The 23,081-nt window shown below is 45.7% G+C and overlaps 1 protein-coding gene across 2 annotated transcripts; it reads right to left on the bottom strand.

The window, feature by feature from the left end:
* Positions 1-5,403: 5,403 nt before the first annotated feature.
* LOC136628083 (dnaJ homolog subfamily A member 4-like) lies at positions 5,404-19,733 on the bottom strand. Of its 2 annotated transcripts, none has more exons than XM_066603708.1 (8): positions 19,474-19,733; positions 17,887-18,026; positions 16,148-16,328; positions 15,516-15,620; positions 14,017-14,244; positions 13,677-13,907; positions 13,274-13,374; positions 5,404-5,752 (listed from the first exon to the last, which is right to left on the bottom strand). In XM_066603708.1, exons 2-8 carry the CDS (start codon positions 18,016-18,018, stop codon positions 5,546-5,548), a joined length of 1,185 nt encoding a protein of 394 aa, XP_066459805.1. In that variant the 5' UTR covers positions 18,019-18,026; positions 19,474-19,733; the 3' UTR covers positions 5,404-5,545. The 2 variants fall into 2 exon arrangements, with proteins under 2 accessions (XP_066459805.1, XP_066459806.1); XM_066603709.1 differs by having other exon boundaries at positions 17,887-18,023.
* Positions 19,734-23,081: the final 3,348 nt, after the last annotated feature.

Below are 23,081 nucleotides of genomic sequence, written 5' to 3'. Positions count from 1 at the left end.
TAACGTCAATAGGAATTAAAAATCGGGTTCAGTAATTTGGCCACTGGAAGGTCCCTGATGCAGCTACGGAGGAGAACAACAAGTGTGGTGGCTCAGTTGTTACAACTCCTTTCTTGATATGCTGGCAATCTAAGTTCAACTCTGTCCAAGGACAATATCTGTATGGAGCTTTTCAAAATCCATGCAGCTGTTGTCTTTCATGAGGTTCAAACCTAGGACCCCAGTACTGCAAGGCAACAGTTATAACAACTAAGCCACATTCACTGAGGAGGCAGCACCACCGCTGTCATTCAGCATGCACTTTGGGAAAGCTAATTTTCACCAAAAATCGAGTTGGGCTGACTCGATTCAATTCTGTAAAAATTGGCCCGATTTTGCTTGCCGGCTGCTTGCAGAAAAAAATGTGACACTTTTACTACCAACATTCTTCACATGGCCCTTGTGTGTTTCTCATCAATCTTGTAATACACTTTCATTACAATTTTTTTTGTTTTCCACTGTAAATTAAGTCTGAAGTGCAGCCCCTCTGCTGCAATCCACTGCCTGTTATGCATTCAGCTTCTCTAGAAATTAGGATGTTAGGACGTATTTCTAGCTGAAGGGGAGGGGCTGCTCCCTGCAGTCAAACAGCTCTGAGATCTAGTCAGTGGGGTTAATTTACTAAGACTGTCTAAAGATTAGACAGTTCAAACTTAGACTAGACAGTCTTAAAATATGCCAGATTTATCACCGCATGATAAATCTGTCGAATTGTTAGACTGACTAGTATAAGTTTAGACCACCTATTAGTTGGCTTAGTTTAAGCCAAAAAATTGCGACAAAAGTTTGGTGCAATTTACATAAATTTGTCACAATTTAGACTACACCCCTTTTCCGGATATGCCAGAAGAATTGCCCAGTTTTCCGCTCTATACAGGTGTTACATGTCATTGTAATCCTGCCTGTGATGACAATGAGGGGACTGCTTAAAAGTTTTCACTACAGAACAAGAAGTATCAGACTATTTGTTATTAGGCTTAGTGATCAGTGTAAAACACTGAAGTATTGCAATATATTGTAAATAGAGATGAGCGAGCGTACTTGGTAAGGACAACTACTCGAGCGAGTATTGTCCTTACCGAGTACTTGCCTGCTCGCCCGCAGAGATGGAAAAGTGTTTTCAGAGGAGAAATTCTTAAACACAACAACAGTCATTGAAAGCAATTGAAAATGTGAATGAACTGTGACACAGAAAGTTATTTTAATGTGTTTTAACTAGAGATAAGCGACAAACTCGTTTAGGGCTATTTCGCAATCGAGCATCGCTTTATCGAGTAACTGCCTACTCGGGTGAAAAGATTCGGGGGGGGCGGCGTGGTGTAGTGGGGGGTAGCAGTGGGGAGCAATCCCCCCCCGCCCACTCCCCTCTGCAACCCCCCGAATCTTTTCGCCCGAGTAGGCAGTTACTCGAGAAAAGCGATGCTCGATTGCGAAATAGCCCTAAACGAGTACGTTCGGTCATCTCTAGTTTTAACCCTTTGTAATTCAATTTTGGATGCAGGGTTTCCTAGGTGGCTTTCTCTTTCTGCCATTATACAATGGCGCCGTCTGCTGGCTACAGCCAGTACTGTGGTATGGGACATGCTGGAGAGGCTCTCAACAACAGAGCGGCCAGTAATATACAGTAAGAATACCCTGCCGGACGTCTTCTGACATCAGAGCTGTACAGCCTTCAATCACAATGTCTTCAGATGTCAGACAGTCATTGGAAAGGGTTAAATTTTAGAGTCAATATAAACTTTGCTACATCAGTATCGACCCACAAAGATGAACATGTCATTTTTACTGTGAAAGCTGTAAAAGCAAGCCCCCCCAAAACCTCCAAAAGTGCCAATATTGAATTTTTACATTTCACCCAACTTAGGTCTCCCTCACACAGGTGTTTTTGTACAGCGTTTACCGCTGCCTTTTCAGCGCTGTGCTAAACGCTGTACAATGCTCCCATTCGTTTCAATGGGGCTGTTCACTCAAGCATCTTTGACAGCGATGCATGTTCTATCTTTGGCTGTTTTCAGCCATGCGTCACCCATTGAAATGAATGGGCAGCAATTTCAGCGCTGCTAAAAATGTGGCACAACTTGATACCACGTTTTTGGCAGTGCTAAACACCAGCGCTAGCTGCACTGCCGGAAAAAAAAATCAATACTCACCTAGCAGATGCCTTCTGGGTCCCCACCGCTGGTTTCTGGAGCTCCGTGCAGACTGCCGGCCACTTGCCATCACCGACGGAGCATCTATTGCTAGTGACGGGGATTGAAATCCTCGCCTCCAGCAATAGATGGCTCTTAATTTGGCTGAGGCTGCTGAGTTTTAGCTGGCTCCGCCAATCAAAACTGGTGCTCGATGCAGCGATCACAGGCATTCAATGAATGACTCTGATTGGTGCATCCAGCACTGGCTGGTCCCCGCATGGTTCAGATAGCCGGCTCAAGGTTGACTCCGCCTTCTATCCTTCCAAGGTCAGTAAAATGAGTACCCAGCTTGGTGGGGGGTAATAAATAAATTACCTGAAAGCGCTGGAATGCGGAATAAGTTCGCGCTGTAAAAGATTTATTTTATTTAGAAACAAATTAACCTAACAGGCGCTGTCCGCTCCACCTTCTCCTCTCGAAGCTCTGCAGCACTTGTTTGTAGTCTTTAGCTGCCGCTTCCTGGTTTGGGGTTTCATAAGTCCCACCTCCAGGAAGCAATGACTCTTATTGGTTCTTGAGCGCCGCAACTAAGCCAATCAATGCAGCGCTCGATGAGCCAATTGCAGCCATTGCTTTAAATATACATGATACAATGTGAACACCTGGCGATGGTCTTTTGTTCTGCATATACAAAGGCCCTGAGGATGGGGGTTCTCACAGGATGGAAGTCTCGCAGAATTCCACAGCTGGACTGCACGGAAATTCCATAAGATTTCCGCAGCGGAAAGGCTGCTTCAGAACCCGCACCATTTGGCGTGGGTTTGAAGCAGCTTTTCAGCCTGTATTCTGCTGTGGAAATCTCTCCCTATAGAGAGAAGAGAGTCCGCAGCGGAGAAGGCGATACAATTGACATGTCACAGATTTTAATTCCACGCCGCATGTCAGTTTCCGCGCGGCTTGTCTGTAGCGGACTGTTGGCAGCGTGTGGGAACTAGATTTTTGCAAATCTCATCCACTTTTCTGCTTAGTCTGAGGTTTAAAAATGCATGCAAAAAGTCCACCCTGTATAAACCCAGCATGAAGGTTCCTTAGAAATCTGTGCATGTGTCCATGGATGAGATATTGAATGGACAAGCCAGACATGTTACCATATTGTTTACATAGAGTTGAGGTCTTTCTGATGTGGTCACCGGCTGTGTGCATAGGATTGCATTTTCTAATGCAATCCTTTGCAAGCGGGCACCGGCGGGAATTTCCGCCCATGTGCAGGGGGCCTAAAGATTGATTTTTGGAATTTACTGCCCTAACTTGTTGGATACTGTGACTGTTGGACTTTCACTCCACTGTTTGAGCAGGTTCCTGTGGAGCTGGCCTCCTCCCTCCCTTGCATATGTAACTATATGCCTGCATAAAGGAAATTTGTAAACCCACCACACAGTTGTTGGCATGACTGCGGGATCGCTGTAGTATGTAAACTAGCCAGATGAGAAAAATTAAAGCATAAAATAAGTGAAACACACTGATATGGAAGAGCAAAGTTGAATGCAGCTGGCTAAAAGCCATAACGGCAGCTTCTTTTGGAATTTTTTTAATGATGAAAATATTAACATATACATGTCCATGCAACAAATGTAAACAAACACCTATAACCGGTCTCACGCGAGCGGATTAGAATTGCGGATTACGCTATCGGCGTCCACACGTATGATACGCGGTAATATGTGGGCACTGAAATGTATGGAATTTCGACGATTTGCTCATACCGTGTTTCCCCAAAAATAAGACAGTGTCTTATATTAATTTTTGTTCAAAAAGGTTTAACTTTTTTACATGTATAGCTGCCTGGACACTATTTAAATTGACTTTTTTTTTAAATTAACTGTTAGCAGGGCTTAATTTTAGAATAGGGCTTATATTTCAAGCATCCTCAAAAAGCCTGAAAATTCATTTTGCATCCTCAAAAATTCTGGAAAATCATGCCATGTCTTATTTTCAGGGAAACAGGGTACTTGCACTTAGAAATTGCGGATTTTGCAAGTGGAAGAATAAAAATCTCAGCATGCCCTATTTTACTGCGGATTGCACACTTATGAGCTCCATGGATCTCTATGGATGCGTTCGATCCGCAGTGCATACGAAATTAACATTGCATACGGACGCGGATTCGTATGCACTTTGCTAGGAAGTCAGGTATAAATGGAATACAGAAAGCAGGAACTTGTGGGCAGACAATGCTGGACCGAGTCTGGGGAGCAGCACACAATCCAGGCTGCTGTCTGCAACCTCTGCTTATTCTTCTGGGCTCTTCCTCTATAGGGACTAATGCCCAACAGCCGGATTTCCGCCGTGTAAAAACTCGGCGTTTCGCCACAGCTACCCTAGGTTCTATTGAACCTAATAGCTCAATGTACAAGCTGCAGAATTCCACGGCATGAAATTACCCGAGGTATGTCCTATTTGCCATGGGTATACGCACGGACGGCTTCCATTGTAGTCAATGGAAACCGTCCGTCACGCTATACTCCCGCTGTAGCACAGTGGAAGTGTAGTGTGAATACGCGCCCCGGCCACCGTGTCATATGACACTGCTGGCGGGTCATGTGACACTGCTGGCGGGTCATGTGACACCGCTGGCGCGTCATATGACACTGCCGACACGTCATGTGCTGTACTAAGCATGCGCGCCGGAGCGTCATTCGGGACTTCGCGCAGCGGATCCGGCGGTAAGTATGCGGTCTTTGGAGGAAGGGGCGCCATGCCGGACTCCGCTGCAGTATTCTGCTTGCGGGGCCCGTCATGGCCGTGTGTATAAGGCCTAAGAAAAGTTTTTTTAAAGTGGTTTCTACTACTTACAAAAAAAGTAGTATAAAACCAGCCAAGCATCGAGAGCAGCATCCCGACATGGTTCTTGGAACAGCTTTCACGACAACACAAGGGTATGTCACCTAGGCGGTTGCCTGAGCAATAGAAGGGAGCTTCCAAGGTGTTCGGCTACTTTCCTGAAGTCACTGCCTGCTTGTGTTCGGTTTGCCACGTGGACAATACGCTGTCCATATGTATACATCCGTGTGGAAAACCGCAGCATACGCGACCATACGCAATTTGTTTCCGTATCATTTGAAGGTCATCCTATGTGAATATATCCACATGCGGAATTCGATCCGCTCATGTGAGCCCAGCCATATTTGGAAATAACATATAACACAAAAACTCAAATATTTTAAATAACATGTATGTATAAAAGCAGCATGTATTTTCCAGGTAGAGATGCAGTAAAGTACAGCAGTGCTTTGCTTTACATTTTGAACAGTACTAACAAAAAAACAACCCAAAACAGAACAGCTGGAAGCCCCCTAGAGCCAAACATTCATGTCTTATGATGTCTGGCACTGGACGCCACCTCTGGCTCTTTCCCCCTGGTGTGGTTCTCTGAATACTCTACTTTGCTCTCTGGGATCAAGTTCAACAAGTTCTACAACTTCCATGTCATCAGTCACCATTATTTCTTCTCTGGGGGGAAGCAAAGCTTCCAGAAGTGGGAGCTTGTTTACTGGAAGCCAATGATTTTCTGGGAAAGTAACCTGAAAAGAAAAAAAAAAAAAACAGGATTGGGCATGGACCGTCATTACCAGATTACATCAAAATGAGGATTTCCCCTCTCAATGAATGCTGGATAATAGGAACACCATCTAATAAGAACAATCCTCAAGCGCCTTTCCCTAATCTCTTTCCTTCTTTTGAGCATATTTTGCCTCATTACATATTAACCCCTTAACGACCGCCCCATCGGGAAACTACGTCCTCAGAAAGTGGGCCTTAATCCTAGAGGACGTAGTTTTATGCATCCTCTTTGGATTGATGCCCACTGGCCTGAGGACGTGACAGCTCCATGCTGTCGGTGCCCGCAGGTAGCCGACAGCATGGAGCTGTCATCCCAGGATGCGGGCAGTCCCCCCCGGCATTGCGATCGGCGCTATGCAATGGATAGCGCCGATCGCAAAAAAGCAAAGAAAAGTGCGTAAAAAGTTAGATATTCAGCTGCTATGATGGATCGGATCCATCACGGCAGCTGAAAATACTCACACGGCTTGTCGGCGGTGTTCCCCGGAGATCTGGTCCTCCCGGACCCGCCGGCGGCCTTCTGCGCATGCGCGCCAGACGATGACGTCACGCGCACGCGCAGAAGCCCGGGTGTCCCCGGCAAATTTAAAATCTCCTGGCTCCCGGCTCCTGAAGGTAGCCGGGAACCAGGAGGTGTTACCGGGGACCACTGTGAGCGGTGCCCGGGCCCGCGATCACCGCTATCCATTGCGATAGCGGTGATCGCGAAAAAGTTGAAAAAGTAAAACAAAAGTAAAGTTTCACCTCCCCTCATGGATCGGATCCATGAGGGGATGTGAAGATACTCACCCCCGGTCCTCTGCGATGTCCCGATGTCCCGGGACCCGAAATCCCCGTCTGCGCATGCGCGCCCGATGATTGACATCGGGCGCGTGCACGGAGGGGCTCGAGCCCCGGGAAATTCAAAATTGCTCTGCTCCTGGCTGCCATGTGTAGCCAAGAGCAGAGGGATGTCACCAGAGACATGATAACTGTCATCCAATGGATGACAGTGATCATGTAAAGTAAAAAAAAAGTGCAAAAAGTAAAAAAAATAAAATAAAAAAAAAGGGGTAAAAGGTAAAAAAAAAAAGTACAAAAAGTAAAAAAAAAGTTTTAAAAAGTTAAAAAAAGCTTGTGTTTCATCTCCCCCCACGGATCATATCCGTGAGGGAGGATGAAATGACGTACCTAAGGCCTGCGGATTTATCCGCGGACCTCACCCCAGCTTCTGCGCACGCGCCCGTCGCCAATGTGGCAGGCGCATGCGCAAAAGCCATGGTTTTTTAAAATCTCCCTGCTCCTGGCTACAAAACTTAGCCGAGAGCCTGGAGATTTCACGGAGGGCCGCTGTGAGCAGTTCCTGATCACGTGTTCGCCGTTATCCAAAGAATAATGGCGATCACGTAAAAGTTAAAAAAAGGGAAAGGGTCATCTCCCCTCACCGATGCGATCGGTGAGAGGAGATAAAACTTTTTACCGGAGGCCTCCATATTTGCACCCCGACGCAATCTTCTTCCGTGAACTTTCCCGTATTCTGCGCATGCGACCGCCGGCAAAACACCGGACACATGCGCAGGAGTCGGGGAGCCCAGGAAACTTAATACCTCCTAGCTCTCGGCCACCGTTGGTCGCCGAGAGCCTGGAGCAGTGACGGGTGGCCTCGTTGAGCGGTCCCCGGTCACGTGAAAAAATGGTAGCGATCTACCTTTGGCCGGTCTCACATGACCGGATAGGAATTACGGATTCCGCATGCGTTTGATTAGCGGTAATACGCAGATCAATCGCATTGGATTACACAATTCCGCTCACATTAGCGGGTTGGAATTGTGTAATCCACTCACAGAAAAGAGAACGCAGCATGTTCTATTTTACCGCGGATATCCGCAACATAGAGCCCATTGTGCTCCATGGTCATGGATATACCCGCTGCCCATACACAACTACGTTGTATAGGGCTGCGGGTACCCGCGTCATCGCTAAGCGACGGTGCGGGAAATACAAACAACAAAAAAAAAAGTGTACTGCGCATGACCGCCCGCCCGTGTAAGTACGCAGTTATGCGCAGTACATTACGCGGCCGTACGCAGGGTCACGGCCGGCTCACAGCCGGGATCCACCTACGGCTGCGTAAGCCCGGCGTTATTCAGACCGCTACCTGTAATACGTATTTTACAAGAAGCCCCGGGAACGCTCGCCTTCCTGCAGTTCCAGGAGCAGCTTGTTGAGCGTCTTCTGTGTGAGACCGCCGCACCTCATCAAGCTTATGGAGACTCACGGAACGCCACTTTTTACACCCCATACCAGCCACTGAGGTCAAGAAATGACCCCTAAAAAGCATGAGAGGAGGGGGGATACCCGATTTTATTGCCCTATGTGCCCATCCCAACCAGCCTCCGTAATTACCCGTCTTTGGAAATACTACACAGTTCACATTATTACTTTTATCTAAGATTTGGGGAACGCCGAAAAGGGCGTGGAGGGGGGGGGGGATTTTAGGGAGTCAATTTTTATTCCGTACAAATGAGCAATGGGGCCTGGAATTTATTCAGTTGTGCCCTGCAATCCAACGGGTGTTCCCTCCATTACAGGCCTTGCCATGTTTCCTGTAAGTAGATTAGGGCCACAATGGGTATGTTTTTGAACACGGGACAAACGGGGGTATCCATTTTCGGGTGAAATTCTTCATTCCTATGTACACTGTACAAAAAAAAAAGTTTTTAAATTGACAAAATTGCCAAAAAAATGAAAATCGTAATTTTTTCCTTCTGCTTTGCTGAAATGTATTCAAATACTGTGGGGTCAAAATACGCAGTACACCCCTAGATGAATTCGTTAAGGGGTCTAGTTTTTAAAATGGGGATATTTGTGGGGGTTCTTTATAGTTTTGGACGCTCAATGGCTCTACAAGTGGGCAATGGGGCCTGGAATTTATTCCGTTGTACCCTAAAATCCAACGGGTGCTCCTTCCATTATAGGCCTAGCCATGTGTCCTTTAAGTAGATTAGGGCCACAAGGGGTATGGTTCTGAACACGGGACAAACAGGGGTATCCATTTTGGGGTGAAAGTCTTTATTCCTATGTGTGCTGTACAAAAAAAACAGTTTTTAAATTGATACAACTGCCAAAAAAATGAAAATTGTAATTTTTTTCCTACTGCTTTGCTTAGATTTATTCAAAAATTGTAGGGTAAAAATACACAGTACACCCCTAGATAAATTCGTTAGGGCGTCTAGTTTTCAAAATGGGATCATTTGTGGGGGTTCTCTGTCGTTTTGGCCGCTCAAGGGCTCTACAAGAGGGCAATGGGGCCTAAATCACCTTCATGCTAAATTTCTGTTCTGAAAGCCACCGACTACTCCTTTCATTTTGGGCCCCGTTGTGCATCCAGACAAAAGATTAGGGCCACAATGGGTATGTCTCTGAACACGGGAGAAACAGGGGTATCCACTTTGGGGTGCAAGTCTTCATTCATGTGTGTGCTGTACCAAAAAAGCAGTTTTTAAAACGACAGAATTGCCAAAAAAACGAAAATCACAATTTTTTCCTTTTGCTTTGCTTCAATTCATTCAAAAACTGTGGGGTCAAAATGGTCAGTACACCCCTAGATAAATTCGTTAAGGGGTCTAGTTTTCAAAATGGGGTCACTTGTGGGGGTTCTCTTTGATTTTGGCCGCTGAAGAGCTCTACAAATATGCTATGGGGCCTAAAACGCCTTCAAGGAAAATCTATGTTCTTAAAGCCACCGACTACTCCTTTCGTTTTGGGCCCCATTGTGCATCTAGACATGAGATTAGGGCCACAATGGGTATGTCTCTGAACACGGGAGAAACAGGGGTATCCATTTTGGGGTGAAAGGCTTCATTTATGCGTGTGCTGTACAAAAAAAAGCTGTTTTTAAAATGACAGAATTGACAAAAAAACGAAAATCACAATTTTTTCCTTTTGCTTGGCTTGAATTCATTCAAAAACTGTGGGGTCAAAATGGTCAGTACACCCTTAGATAAATTCGTTAAGGGGTCTAGTTTTCAAAATGGGGTCACTTGTGGGGGTTCTCTTTGGTTTTGGCCACTCAAGAGCTCTACAAAAGTGCTGTGGGGCCTAAAACGCCTTCAAGCAAAATTTATGTTCTGAAAGACACCGACTACTCCTTTCATTTTGGCTCCCGTTATGCATCCAGACATAAGATTAGGGCCACAATGGGTATGTTTCTGAACACGGGAGAAACGGGGGTATCCATTTTGGTGTGTAAATCCTCATTTTCATGGGCTCTATAGGAAAAAATATGTCTTTAAAATGAAATATTTGCAAAAATATGAAATTTTATTTTTTCTCCCCTAAATTGAACTAATTCCTGAAAAAAACTGGTGGGGTCAAAATACTCATGACCCCCCTCAGTGAATACACTAAGGGGTGTAGTTTTTAAAATGGGGTCATTTGTGGGTGTATCTATTATTCTGACACTTATGAGCCTTTGCAAACTTGGCTTGGTGCAGGAAAACAAAGTGTTCCTCAAAATGCTGAAGAGTAATGTTAAATTTGTACGTCCTCTAAATGGTTAAAAAAACACAAAAGTTTTTCAAGTGTGCATTCAGAATAAAGTAAACAGATGGAAATATATATCTTATCAAAAAAATTTACAGTATGTTTGGACATATTTGAGATATTACGGTTGAAAATGTGAAAAAATGACAATTTTTTCAAAATTTTTCCAATATTGGTACTTTTAATAAATATACACAAATTATATCGGTCTCTTTTTATGATCTAAATGAAGTACAACATGTGGCGAAAAAACAATGTCAGAATAACTGGGATATGTAAAGCCTTTACGGAGTTATGCCACGTTGAACGACGCATGTCAGATTTCCAAAATTTGGCTCCGTCACTAAGGCGCAAACAGGCTTCGTCACTAAGGGGTTAATATGAATATGAATACCCGGCCGATATACGGTCGTCTGAATAAGCCTTAAAGGTGACGTGTTTGGTAGCGGCATACACCTGGGCCGTTAACATATGTTAATCATAGAGTCATTACATACTAAGCCAAACATGAGTTGTTATGATGTTGGGGGGCGTACATATAATTGGTGCGTCATGTTTAACTATATCTGTACCGTGGTATTAACAATAAACCAGAAGGGTATTACAGAATGACCAAGATGAAGTCAGACTCAAATACATTTTCATGCATGAAACTTCTCATTATAAGCGATTTGGAGCAGACTGGTGAAATCTTCTGGAATATGATATTATTCCCATAACACCTTCCATGGCCAAAGGTCATGTATACGCCTCCATCCAGGCCACATTCTGTAGTTCTGGTATCCTCACTTTGAAAAAAACAACTTTTTATTTTTCCAGGTGACATATCTACATGAAGACTTATTTGTTGTTGGATGAGTTGTATTTTTCAATGGTACGATTTAATGTATCATATAATGTATATAAAGAATTTTTTTTTCAATTTTTAAGTAGGAAATCAGTTTGATTTTAATTTGTTTATTTTTACAGCGTTCATGGTAACCTGTTATCTTTATTCTGTGGTTTAGTTTATGTACAGCAATACCAATTTTCTAGATTTTTTTTATACAGTACTGCTTTATATATATATAAAAAAAAAAAAAAAAATCTTTCTGTTGCCCTCTTTTGACCCTCTACCCCCATAACTTTTATTTTATTTTTCCGTTGTGAGGGCTGTGTAAGGGCTAGTTTTTTGCAAAGCAATCTGTAGCTTGTATTGGTACGATTTTGGAGAACATACAACTTTTTGATCGCCTTTTATTCAATTTTTTTCTTGACGATGGAATGTCCAAAAAAGTGCAACTCTGTCATTGCATTTTTTTCTGATGCAGCTAATGACATGGGATTAATAATGCTATATTTTCATAAATGCACCTTTACAGATGCAGCAATACCAATTTTTAGATTATATATAATTTCCCCCCCCCCATCTCATCTAGAAAAAAAAAACTAAGCTGAATTGTTTTTGTGCTTTAACCTTTTTCTCCTACTGCAAACTGGGCAGAGTAGCTAGTTTCATTAAGTGATGAGACACAGGACAGTAAGGAGGTTGGAGCTCATTTACCTGGCCTTCAGACTGACCAATTCAATATGTATGGGGGATGAACGATTGTATTTATTCCCCATATGGCTCCATCATCCAGCAGTAAATCTCATTCACACTGGAAGATTTGCTGCTAACAATATTTTGTTTTGGTTTTTGTCCGGCTGCAGAAAAGATGTGATCAACCAATGAATGAGCATTTGCTCCTTAAGAGCCATTTAAATGTAATGAGTAGCACTCACAATTTGTTCAAACGAACAAATTTGAGCGCTAATTGTTCAGTGTGAATGTGGAAAAAAAAATGCTCACTTGTTGTTAGTGGTTGTTTAAGCTGACTTTTCAATCAGCTTAAAAAAATCTCATTAGCTTGCTGGCTTATCGTTCTGTGTAAACGCTCCCCGCTCAGCACCTCCCATAGAAGGTGAAGCGCTGAGCGAGAAGCCTGCTAGCCGTCGGCAAGTCCTTTAGTTTGAATGCTCTGCAGGAGCGCTGACGACCTTAGTGGTGACATCAGCATTTGTGCAGTCATCCAAAAGACTGTGAGCCCGAGTAAAAGGGCCGTTATTCTAATCGGGTGTAGCTTCATATGGCGCAGTCAGCCAAATGACCATTCGTGCCTGATCATAAGGCTTCTTTTCCACGGCCGGCCGATATATGCTACGTCAGCTGAGAAAAATTTGGTGAACGGGCGCACAAATCAAACGCTTGTGCGCCCGTTCAGATGGCCTGGTGAGGCCGGCGCAAATGCGCCGAGCTCACCAGGCCATTGCCCATTTCTCCTCCCTCCTCATCGCAAACTTACCTGTCTTCCTCCCCTCTCGTTCTGTGCAATAGGAGGGGGCAGAGCTAAGCACTGGTCCACCCCATTTTCTCCCATTGATAGCTATGGACAAGGGGCGGGGAGAGGGTGGACGCTTAGCTCTGCCCAAACCATTGCATCAATGGGAGGAGGCGGGGTGGAGCAGTGCTTAGCTCCGCCCCTCCCATTGCACAGAACAAAAGGGGAGGAAGACAGGTAAGCCTGCACTTAGGAGGAGGAGGAAGAGCAGAGGGAGGGAGTTTAGCAGCCACGCTGCTAAACTCCCTCCCACCTATGGCCACTGCCATGGGCTCCCATAGGAGCCCGTGCAGCGGCTGGACGTACTCCGGCCAAAACATAGTTCCAGAACTATGTTTTGGTCCAACCTACAAACGCCCGGTGCTATATTGGCTTGGCTTTTTTACATCTCATCAATACGCAAATGTGATCTGATGCATTGGAATCCAATGCATCAGATCACAGCGCATATCGCCCAGCCGTGAAAACGCCGGCCGATATGCGCTCATGTGAAAGCCTAAGGCTGAGTAAAACGCCCTTTGAGGAGAAAGGGAACTCGACTGATGTCTTTGTCTTTAGGACTGTGCAATAATGCCAGATGGTCATTAAATAACTCACCGAGAACTGGACTATTAGAAGACCTTTCTCAAATGGATCTCTCTGTAAGGGCATTCCTTCATTCTGAATACATTTCAGGTTCCCGTGTTTTAGGACTTCACCTAAGATACAAAGTATTTTAATAAGTAAACATTTACAATCAATTATTTCCATCAATATAAATTATCAATAATATGAGAAAGCAGAGGGAGCCCATACTTCATATTCACTTTCCTGGAGAGATGTGCGGCCTCCTTCGATTGGAATGGCAAAGTACATGTTATATGGTATAAATGTTTGGTAGGATAAGAGTTACAAAGTTATTACAGTAATCACCTTGTATGATATGTACAGAATATAAGAAACGTTTATACAACAGGGACTGGTTTAGGAGTTATGGGTTATCACGCAGCCTCCTACTAACCTGGAAGAGATGTGATGAGGAGCGTTCTTCCATCCACTGTCTCGATTGTTCTCTTAAACCCACACAAAGCCTCTACTAGTAGAATCTCCATCTTCATAATTAAATTGTTATCCTGTCTTTGGTACACTTCATGATCTCTCTGATCCAACACAATGACAACATCTCCTGGCTCTAGGCCTGGCTCTTGATCTCCTTCCCCGTGGTAAACTATTTTCTGTCCATCTTTCATGCCTGCAGAAAGCACACGTAGTTAATACAGAGACCTCACATGACCCACTGGTGCACAAACTACACATATAGTTGTTAACTGTACACAAAAAGGCCATCTACTTCTACTCACCCTTCTCGATGTGAACTTCCAGGATCTTCTTCTCACGTACAACCTTGTTTCCATTACACTGCTTACAGCGGTCTTTGGGGTTAATGCGCTCGCCCTCCCCACGGCACTCAGAACACATTGTCTGAACCTGCTGGACCATTCCTGGCCCAATCTGCTGGACATGGATTTGGATACCACGACCCTTGCAGATTGAACATTTCTCTACGGCTCCTTTCTTGCCACCACGACCTGAAAGGAAAGTAGAATAAATGAGTACAAACCAAAAATAGTTGAAAGTCATACAAGCGGTAATGTGATATCAAATACTACCATTCAATAACTTCCAGAAGAGCGACACATAGAAGCATACCACCATATAAAGGAAAGAAATAAAAAAAGGTCCTTTTTTCAGTATTCGTGGAAAAAAAATTCTTGTGTGGAGGATTTTTTTTCCTTTAACGCTCGAGTAGCCTGTGCACAGCTTATAATTATGTTACACTTTACAGCAATTACAACCAATGTCTTTATTATAGTATTTGGAGCAATAAACTGTTATTACTTATATTCTTTATGATTATGGATTTTGGGGTAAACTGTCCAGAAAACATTATTAGGTTAGTAGCCCTGATTTGCAGCTTTCATTTCGGTGTTTACCCAAAAAATAATATTAAGATACTTTAGTCACATGATAATCCAGCAGGATGCTGCAGCAGATCCACGTTGCATTGTTCCAACGCGGATCTGCCACAATAATCTGCGGCTGAAATCTAAGGGGGGGGGGGGGGGGGTTGCTGTGGATTTGCATGACGATCTGCACAAAAGAATTAGCCCCAATGAATGGAAACGTGTCAACAGCTAAAAAGTCAATTTTTTTCACCATGATGCGGATTTAAAAATCTGCTCCATATGATCTATGACTTCCATAAAACGCAATGGAATGCTAAAATGGCACAAATTTTGGTGAGGAATCCGCATTGGAGTCTGTCAAAAATAAGCTGTGTGAACAGAGTAATATGACTACTCCAAATTGTTGAAAATATTTTCAATAGGTATAAGGCTGGGTTCACACGGGACGGATTTGCCACTAAAATTCAGTGCGGAATTTCTGTGCGGCAAATCCGCCCACGGCTCCTAATCCCTGGATTAGCCAGCCATGTGGATGAGATTTTGCCTAAATATCTCGTCCACACGGGGCGGCCAATCCATCGCGGCAAAGCCGGGCAGAACCGGCGCAGAATTCACAGCCGTAGCATGTCAATTCTATGAGGAGAGAAAGCTGCAACGGAATGCCGGCGGCCGAAACGCTTCAAAAACCGCGGCTCTCCGCTGAGGCCACGCCGGAAGATTTCCGCCCTGTAGGAACCCAGCCTAAGTATTCCAAGCGATGACCCAGATTTCCTTCAGTCAAATCAAGTGTTGACAAAGCAGACAAAATAGCACAAACGTTACACAATAAAAAGGAGCTTCCAGTATCCGTCTTCGTCTCTTGTTTAAGAGGTACTAACATATGAAAGTCTTACCTTCACACTTGTCACAAATTACATTCTTCTGTAATGCTAGCTTCCGACTTGATCCTTTATACATGTCTTCTAGAGATACCGCCAACTGATGGACAACATTCTTGCCTTAAAAAAAGAAAGCAAAGTAAGCCCCAGTCTCCAAGAGGAGTATTGGGTGGACTTCACACGTCAGAAATGCTATAGAATTTCGGCAGTGGATTTTGCTGCGGAAATTCCACGGCACTTACAGTCCAAGCCATGTGGAGATTTCTAAAGGCTCCTTCGTATGGAGCAGAAAATTTGCAGCATGTTTGCAGGACGCTGCAGAACCCGGAAAAAGCAGCAGGCAATCACATGCTGTTCATTGTGCCTGTGCCCGCTCTGCCAGCCACAGGTTTAAGCTGTGATTCTTCTATGGCTGCTGAAGCCTTTGACTGGCTGAGCAGTGATGCGCACAATAAACGGCACTTGAATGCCGGCTGCTTCTTCCTTGTTCAGTGCAGCAGGCTCCGGGGCTGCAGCGCTGGATGGGGAGCTACCAGGATAGAAGAGTATTCAATTTCTATTCATTTAAACCCTTTAATTTAAAAAAAATTTCCTATGAAAATCCCTTTAACTGGACAACCCTTTAATTATTTTTAATTGAGGATTACCTCTCTTCTCTCTGTTCATGTGGCCCCCACCACCAAAGAACATGTCAAAGATGTCCATGGGAGATGAAAAGTTTCCTCCTCCTAGCCCTCCTTCTTTAATGGCCTGTTCTCCCCCTTGGTCATAGAGGTCTCTCTTCTTAGGGTCGGACAGCACCTCATAAGCTTGAGAGATAAGCTTAAACTAGAAAGAATAAGAGCATTAATTACATGAAGGGTACAAAACAGGGTGATGTAGGTACTCTAAACCTCAGAACAAACCAAGATGGCCTAATTCTTGTACTGCATACAGGGAGGAAATACGCCCTAAGTAGAGATGCTAAGCACATCATCTGACGCGATGTATGATGGTTGGATGTCCTTGTCTGTCAGCATTGAGCAGGGGCGTATTGTTAAAGGGGTAATTCCCATTTTAGGAATTCCATCCAGTACAATGTGAATGTGGAAACAGAGCAGACACTGATTGTACAACTATTTAGAAAATCCCTTGTTCTCCAGTAATGCTTTCTGTTTTCTTCCAGTTGTTTACGGTTTGTCGCCAGGGGAACCGACCGACCACCTCTACTATGCAGTGGACATAGCTAGGCCTTGTGCAACTCCCTATGTTACCTTCTTCTTCTGAGTGGAGCGCATGTGCACTAGCTCCCGGCCACTAGTTGGCGCTGTGCTTTGCCCTTTCCTTCTACAATTTCACACTAGTAGCAGGAACTGTAAATGTATTACAGGCGTCAATTACGTCTGTCCAAAACAACAGAAATGTCCAGAATATATTACTAATCATAGTTCTGAAACTGCATTTTTGGATCTCTGTTTTAAAGGGGGAGTCGGGGGAAAATACATTTCTTACGTCTATTTCTGGAAATCCGATTCTTCATGCCAAAAAGGGCTCATCCTGCACATGCCATCAAGGCTGTAGCTGTTGGTGATTAGGTACAGCCTTGATGGCATGGTACAGGCGTAGACAGTTCTAGGGAGTCGTGTTTTCAATAGGAAATACAAACTGTTCATCCATTAAAAAGGCGTGGCTATCCATAATGGCGTTACTGCGAGCCAATAGGAGAGCAGCTGCCAGAACGCCATCATCTTTGATAAAACATAAACCAACTGCACAACCCGATAATCCTACTTGGATTTTACAATATATATAATCTACTTACAGGACACATGGCTCGGCCTATAGGAAGGAGCACCCGTTGGATTTCAGGGCACAACGGAATAAATTCCAGGCCCCATTGCTCATTTGTACGGAATAAAAATTGACACGTTGTCTCCGTAAGCTTGCTGCGGTGCGGTGATCTCACACAGAAGACGCTCAACAAGCTGCTCCTGGAACTGCATGAAGGCGAGCGTTCCCGGGGCTTTTTGTAAAATACGTATTACAGGTAGCGGTCTGAATAACGCCGGGCTCACACGGTCGGATGTGGAATCCGCTTGCGGAGGCCCGCAGTGGATTCCAGCTGTGACCCTGCGTACGGCCGCGTATTGTACTGCGCATAACTGCCTACTCACACGGGCGGTCATGCGCAGTACACTTTTTTTGTTGTTCGTCTTTCTCGCACCGTCGCTTAGCGATGACCCGGGCACCCGCAGCCCGTACACAACGTAGTACGTTCACGTCCTGAGCGGCAGCCTCCAGCCGATCAACTATTGAGGACCTATCCTGAGGATAGCTCATCAATAGCCTTACCCTGGAAAACCCCTTCAAGTGCCCTTTACAATATGCCTTTATACAAGTGACTTACCTTTTCTCCCTCATTAGGGTTCTTGTCTGGGTGGTACTTCAGTGCCAGCTTTCTGTACGCCTTCTTGATCTCATCAGCTGTGGCATCTGGCTTTACGCCAAGTGTATCATAGTATCCGGTCTCCTTCACCATCTTGGCTGCTGAAAACAGAACACGGGTAATGAATATGTGACTCTTCAATGTACATTCAAGGGTAACCCCAGGTGAGCCCTTGTCCTGCCGCCCACAACCCCCTCACATCAGGAGGGGTGAAGCAGCCACAATAAACCGTCCTCAAAGTGATGGGACTGAAGTAGTATGTACTTAGTTGTTTAGAGCGAGACATCAGCCATCAACTTAACCCCTTAATAACCGCCCATACGTCTTTTGATGGCAGCCGTTAGGGGCTTTATTCCGCAGCGCCCATTTTTGATGGCAGCTGCATCAGAAGCCCAGCATAGGTCTCCCTTCCCAGGGAGAGCAGCTACTTGGCTGTCAGATGACAGCCTGGCACTATCAGTGAGGACTGAAGAAACCTTGAATCCCCGCTGTTTAACCCTTTACAGTGCGACCGCAGCTTTTAAAAGGCTGACATAGGGAGGAAATTCCCTCAGTCACCCATCAGACCCCCGTGATGTGATCGTGGGGTCCCGATGGGTTGCTCTGGCACTCAGAGGCTTGAATATAGCCTTCGAGTTTGCCAGCTACGGTGGCCTATGAGGCTTTCTAATGCCCTACTACCGTATAACTGAAGTATAGTAGTGTATTAGAAGAATGACAACATATGGCGATATTCAAGTCCCCTAGTGGGACAAAAAGAAAAAGTTTAAAAAGTTTGAAAAAATGTAAATGCTAAAAGCCCACTTTTCCCATGTTAAAAAAAATAAAAAAATCACTAATATGGCATCGCTGCATTTGTAACGATCCAGGGACAAAAACGAAAAATGTTGGGGGTCTTTAAATGCAGCGATAAACAAAAAATGTAGCAAAAAACCCCCCAAACTATATAAATTTGTTATTGCCGTAATCGTACTGGCCTGCAGAATTATTTTCTATTTATACGGGAGGTGAACGCAGTTAAAGATAAAAACGGGACAGAATTAGTTTGTTCTTCTTGCCACTAGAAAAAAATGGAATAAAAAAAGCAATCAAAATGTTAGATGTTCCCAAAAACCAGATAAACGAAGACTAGAGTTCACCGCACAAAAAACTGGAAAATGAGCTGCTCATTAAGATGCAGAGCGGCTCCGTTACTTCAGGGTTTGTTCCCTACCTAAAATAACAAACAAGGCATCCTCCCCTCTCCTGAGTCCCCGGGACGCGGCTGACAGGTGGCGCTGGCTGTGGCTTCCAGGTAGACGGGTGGAAGCACATGATGTGCCCAAGCCCCTGGCATCACGCTGCGGCCTCTGATTGGCTGCACACTGCTGCCCGTACATCGCATCCGCCAGAAGTTGTAGACTGCAATGTACGCTAAATCAGCGGGGAAGGGGACATTTTTTTTTTCTTAATAGGAAACCCCCTTTAAGACGCACTACAAGTCCAAGAAGTGCTACAGGTCAGCCACCATGTACTACTTGTCACAGCACCAGCCTGCCTGATGATTACCTCAGTCCTCCGCAGATATCCCCGGTACGTCTCTGCAGCAGCTCGGCCAATGTCCGCTGTAAGCAGGTGCTGCTCACGGCCGGCTGTCACGTACAGTCAGCTATCATCCGCTTACAGCGGCGGCCCATCACTTATAGCGAGGACACCCCGCCCCCTCGCACAGAAGTTTCTGGAGCCGGCCGCGGACAGTATCAGCGCCGCTTCTCCGGCTTTCCAGAAAGCTCCGCCGTTGTCCTGGCGACGAGGATCGGGTCACACACGGGGCGTGGCTAGAGGGGCGGCGCTACAGCGGGGAGGCGGGGACTGTCAGTCAGTACAGCAGGAAGCGGGGGGGGGCGTGACGGGCCGGGGAGGCGGGAAGTGTCTGTCACTACAGTGGGAGGCGTGACGGGCCGGGAGGCATATTTGTCATTTCAGCCGCACTTAACCAGCGCTGCTGATTAGAGCCACCTGATTGGCTCTTCGGCACCACGTGACTACACAGCGTGCCCGCGGATTGCCTTCAGCAGCCGTGCACTACACACTACACTTAAAGGAGATGTCCCGCGCCGAAACGGGTTTTTTTTTTTTTAAACCCCCCCCCCGTTCGGCGCGAGACAACCCCGATGCAGGGGTTAAAAAAACCACCCGCACAGCGCTTACCTGAATCCCGGCGCTCCGGTGACTTCTCTACTCACCGCTGAAGATGGCCTCTTCCTCCGTGGACCGCAGCTCTTCTGTGCGGTCCACTGCCGATTCCAGCCTCCTGATTGGCTGGAATCGGCACGTGACGGGGCGGAGCTACACGGAGCTACACGGAGCCCCATAGAGAACAGCAGAAGACCCGGACTGCGCAAGCGCGGCTAATTTGGCCATCGGAGGCCAAAAATTAGTCGGCACCATGGAGACCAGGACGCTAGCAACGGAGCAGGTAAGTAAAAAACTTTTTATAACTTCTGTATGGCTCATAATTAATGCACAATGTATATTACAAAGTGCATTATTATGGCCATACAGAAGTGTATAACCCCACTTGCTGCCTCGGGACATCTCCTTTAAGCAGCACGGGGTTAGGTTTAGGGTTCCGGGTTAGGTTTAGGTTTCGGTTTAGGTAACCCTAAACCTAACCCCGTGCTGCTTAAGTGTAGTGTGTAGTGCACGGCTGCTGAAGGCAATGCGCGTGCAGGCTGTGTAGTCACGTGGTGCCGAAGAGCCAATCAGGTGGCTCTAATCAGCAGCGCTGCTTAAGTGCGGCTGAAATCCCAAATATGCGGCCGGGAGGACGTTTCTGGAATATTCTGTATTTTACCTCACACACCTGTAGGCGCGTCTGTATAGTCTTATGTAGTAACTGAGGAGACTGAAGCCGCCGTGTACAGGAGGGCAGGTGGCTGTTGTGAGCGCCCCCTGAGGTCTGGGAGGAGTAGCAGAGTATAAGGAGGGGAGGGGGAGGAGATGACAGAAGTGAATAGCGGTGTTGTAGGAGGTTATAGCGGAGCTCTCGTTGTACCCGAGGAAGGACCCTGAGTAGGTTGGAAAGCTCGCTGCCCCATCATGTATTTTCGTTAGCCATTAAAAGGTCCCCTATCTACCAGATTACTGGTTTCTGGGAGCGCTCCGCTCCGCTCCGCTGGCTAACACCGTACCAACCCTTTTCTAGCGGAACATCTCGCTCCATGTAATATCCCTGTAAGCTGGCACATGATGGGCGCATGCACGAACACGCTCACCGCTGGGGAGCAGATTAGCACATAAACCAGAAGGTTTTGAATTTTTTGACTAGTTGAACGCCTTGCTAGATCGTAATAAAGCGGAGCGGTCCTACCCTACCCTTTTTCGTCCTGCCCTACCTCTTCTCGTGTGTAGTATTAATGCGCAAGAATCGTGTTAATGAAAACGAAACCATTGAAGTCAAGGCTTCCGTTTCGGCAGGTTTTGCAGATGTGATTTTTATGGCAACAAGACTAAAATTGTCCTTCATCCAAGAGTCTAGTAATGGTTCTGATAGACAGGGGTGTACCTATGGCGCCACCCGTCTCTGGATGGCGGACTGTGAAACACTTGGAGCCGCTTGGGCTTGTTGGATGATCCTGTTTACTGGTGGTCTGTAGGGGGCGTCCTGAAGCCAGTTACCTTGTGTGCCCTCACACACCCACTGGTCCCAACCCCTCCAGTCTGAACAGTCTGGTCAGAACGGTCCAGGTGGCGGCAATTCATTGATACGACCATCCAGCTTCTCCCATTCCAATAATGCACTCCTCTTAAACTCTGATAACTGGGTGACATCTCTTCAATTGTGTCATAGACATGTGTCTAGGGGTCAACAAGCTCCACACAGACAGGAAGAGAGGTCACTACACGCAAGGAGCCTCTGAGCCTTTCTATAGACCAGGATGGACAAATCCGTGACTGACTAGAGGCCACCATCAGGGCTGCTGGATTCATTTGCTTATCATTTTATTTTCCTTTTCTGACCTTTTTTTTTTAGCTGTGCATCTGAAGCAGTAGTTTCTCTCTGAGTGAGCGAGTTTAGCCGCCACCATTTACTATCAGTTAACGGTAGGATTTGTAAACTAGAAACTCTGTTAGTTTTTTCTTTTATGGGAATTGAGTATCAGAGAGAGAGAGTAGAAACCTTAAGTCTGGGTTTACACGGGGCAGATTTGCTGCGGTTTTGCCGCAGATTGCCGTTGCATATCCGCACTGCGGTAAAACTGCTGCGTTTGCAGTGCAATGCAGCACAAATGTGTTTGGGTAAAAAGCAGTTCTTACAGGACGGATTTTTTCCGCACTGCCGTAGTGCGGAAATGCAACTGCGGCGCAATTTTTCAAGACGCAGCATGTCCATTCTTTTGACTTTTCCGCGGCGCTTTTTTGTCCATAGACCTCTATGGACGCAGCCAAATCCGCTGCAAAAGTAAAAAAGCGCTGCGAAAAAAACGCAGATTTTTCAGCAAAAAAATCTGCAAGACAAAAATAACCTTTGAAGCGGTTTTGCCGCAGAAGCAGTTCTTCTGCGGCAAAACCGCAACGGAAAAAAACGCAGCAAAACTGCAACAAATCCGCCCTGTGTTAACGCAGCCTAAGTCCTTATGTCCACGGCCCGCACGGTTTCCCCGTACAGAATCCTGCAGCGGATTCCACCCGGCCCGCAGACATGAGGCCAAAAAATACAGTATACTCACCTGTCTGGACGCTGCGGGGCTCTCCCCCATGCAGGCCGGATCTTCTTTCTTCTGCACGGCTGAGGGGCCCGGGATGCCGGCGGCATACCGTCTTTTTCTTTTAAACTCGCGCTTTCCTGCAGTACGGATGCAGTGACACCTGTGAGGGGTTCATTCACGTTTATGCCTTTTAAATTGATAAGTGTATTTCACAGAATACTTATGTGTTTATAATTTGCGTCTTCTTACAGCGACTCCATTTTGTATCTTTTTTGCTTGTATTGCTTCAATCATGTATCTGTATTAATTTCACTTTTTACCTAGAAGAATGTTAGACCCAATTATAATAATGACTTCGAGTCCTTATCAGCTTCCCCTCTTTCTCATGCATTCTTTCCCTTGAGAGAGTTCACTCCTTTCTAGCAGAAGCGTCCAGGAATGTTTTGTTTTGTTACAGGTGTCATC

The sequence above is a fragment of the Eleutherodactylus coqui genome, chromosome 5 (assembly GCF_035609145.1).
Source record: "Eleutherodactylus coqui strain aEleCoq1 chromosome 5, aEleCoq1.hap1, whole genome shotgun sequence".
Lineage (NCBI taxonomy): Eukaryota > Metazoa > Chordata > Amphibia > Anura > Eleutherodactylidae > Eleutherodactylus > Eleutherodactylus coqui.
The sequence above is the reverse complement of the archived record's forward strand: the minus strand, read 5'-3'. Positions and strand labels throughout refer to the sequence as shown.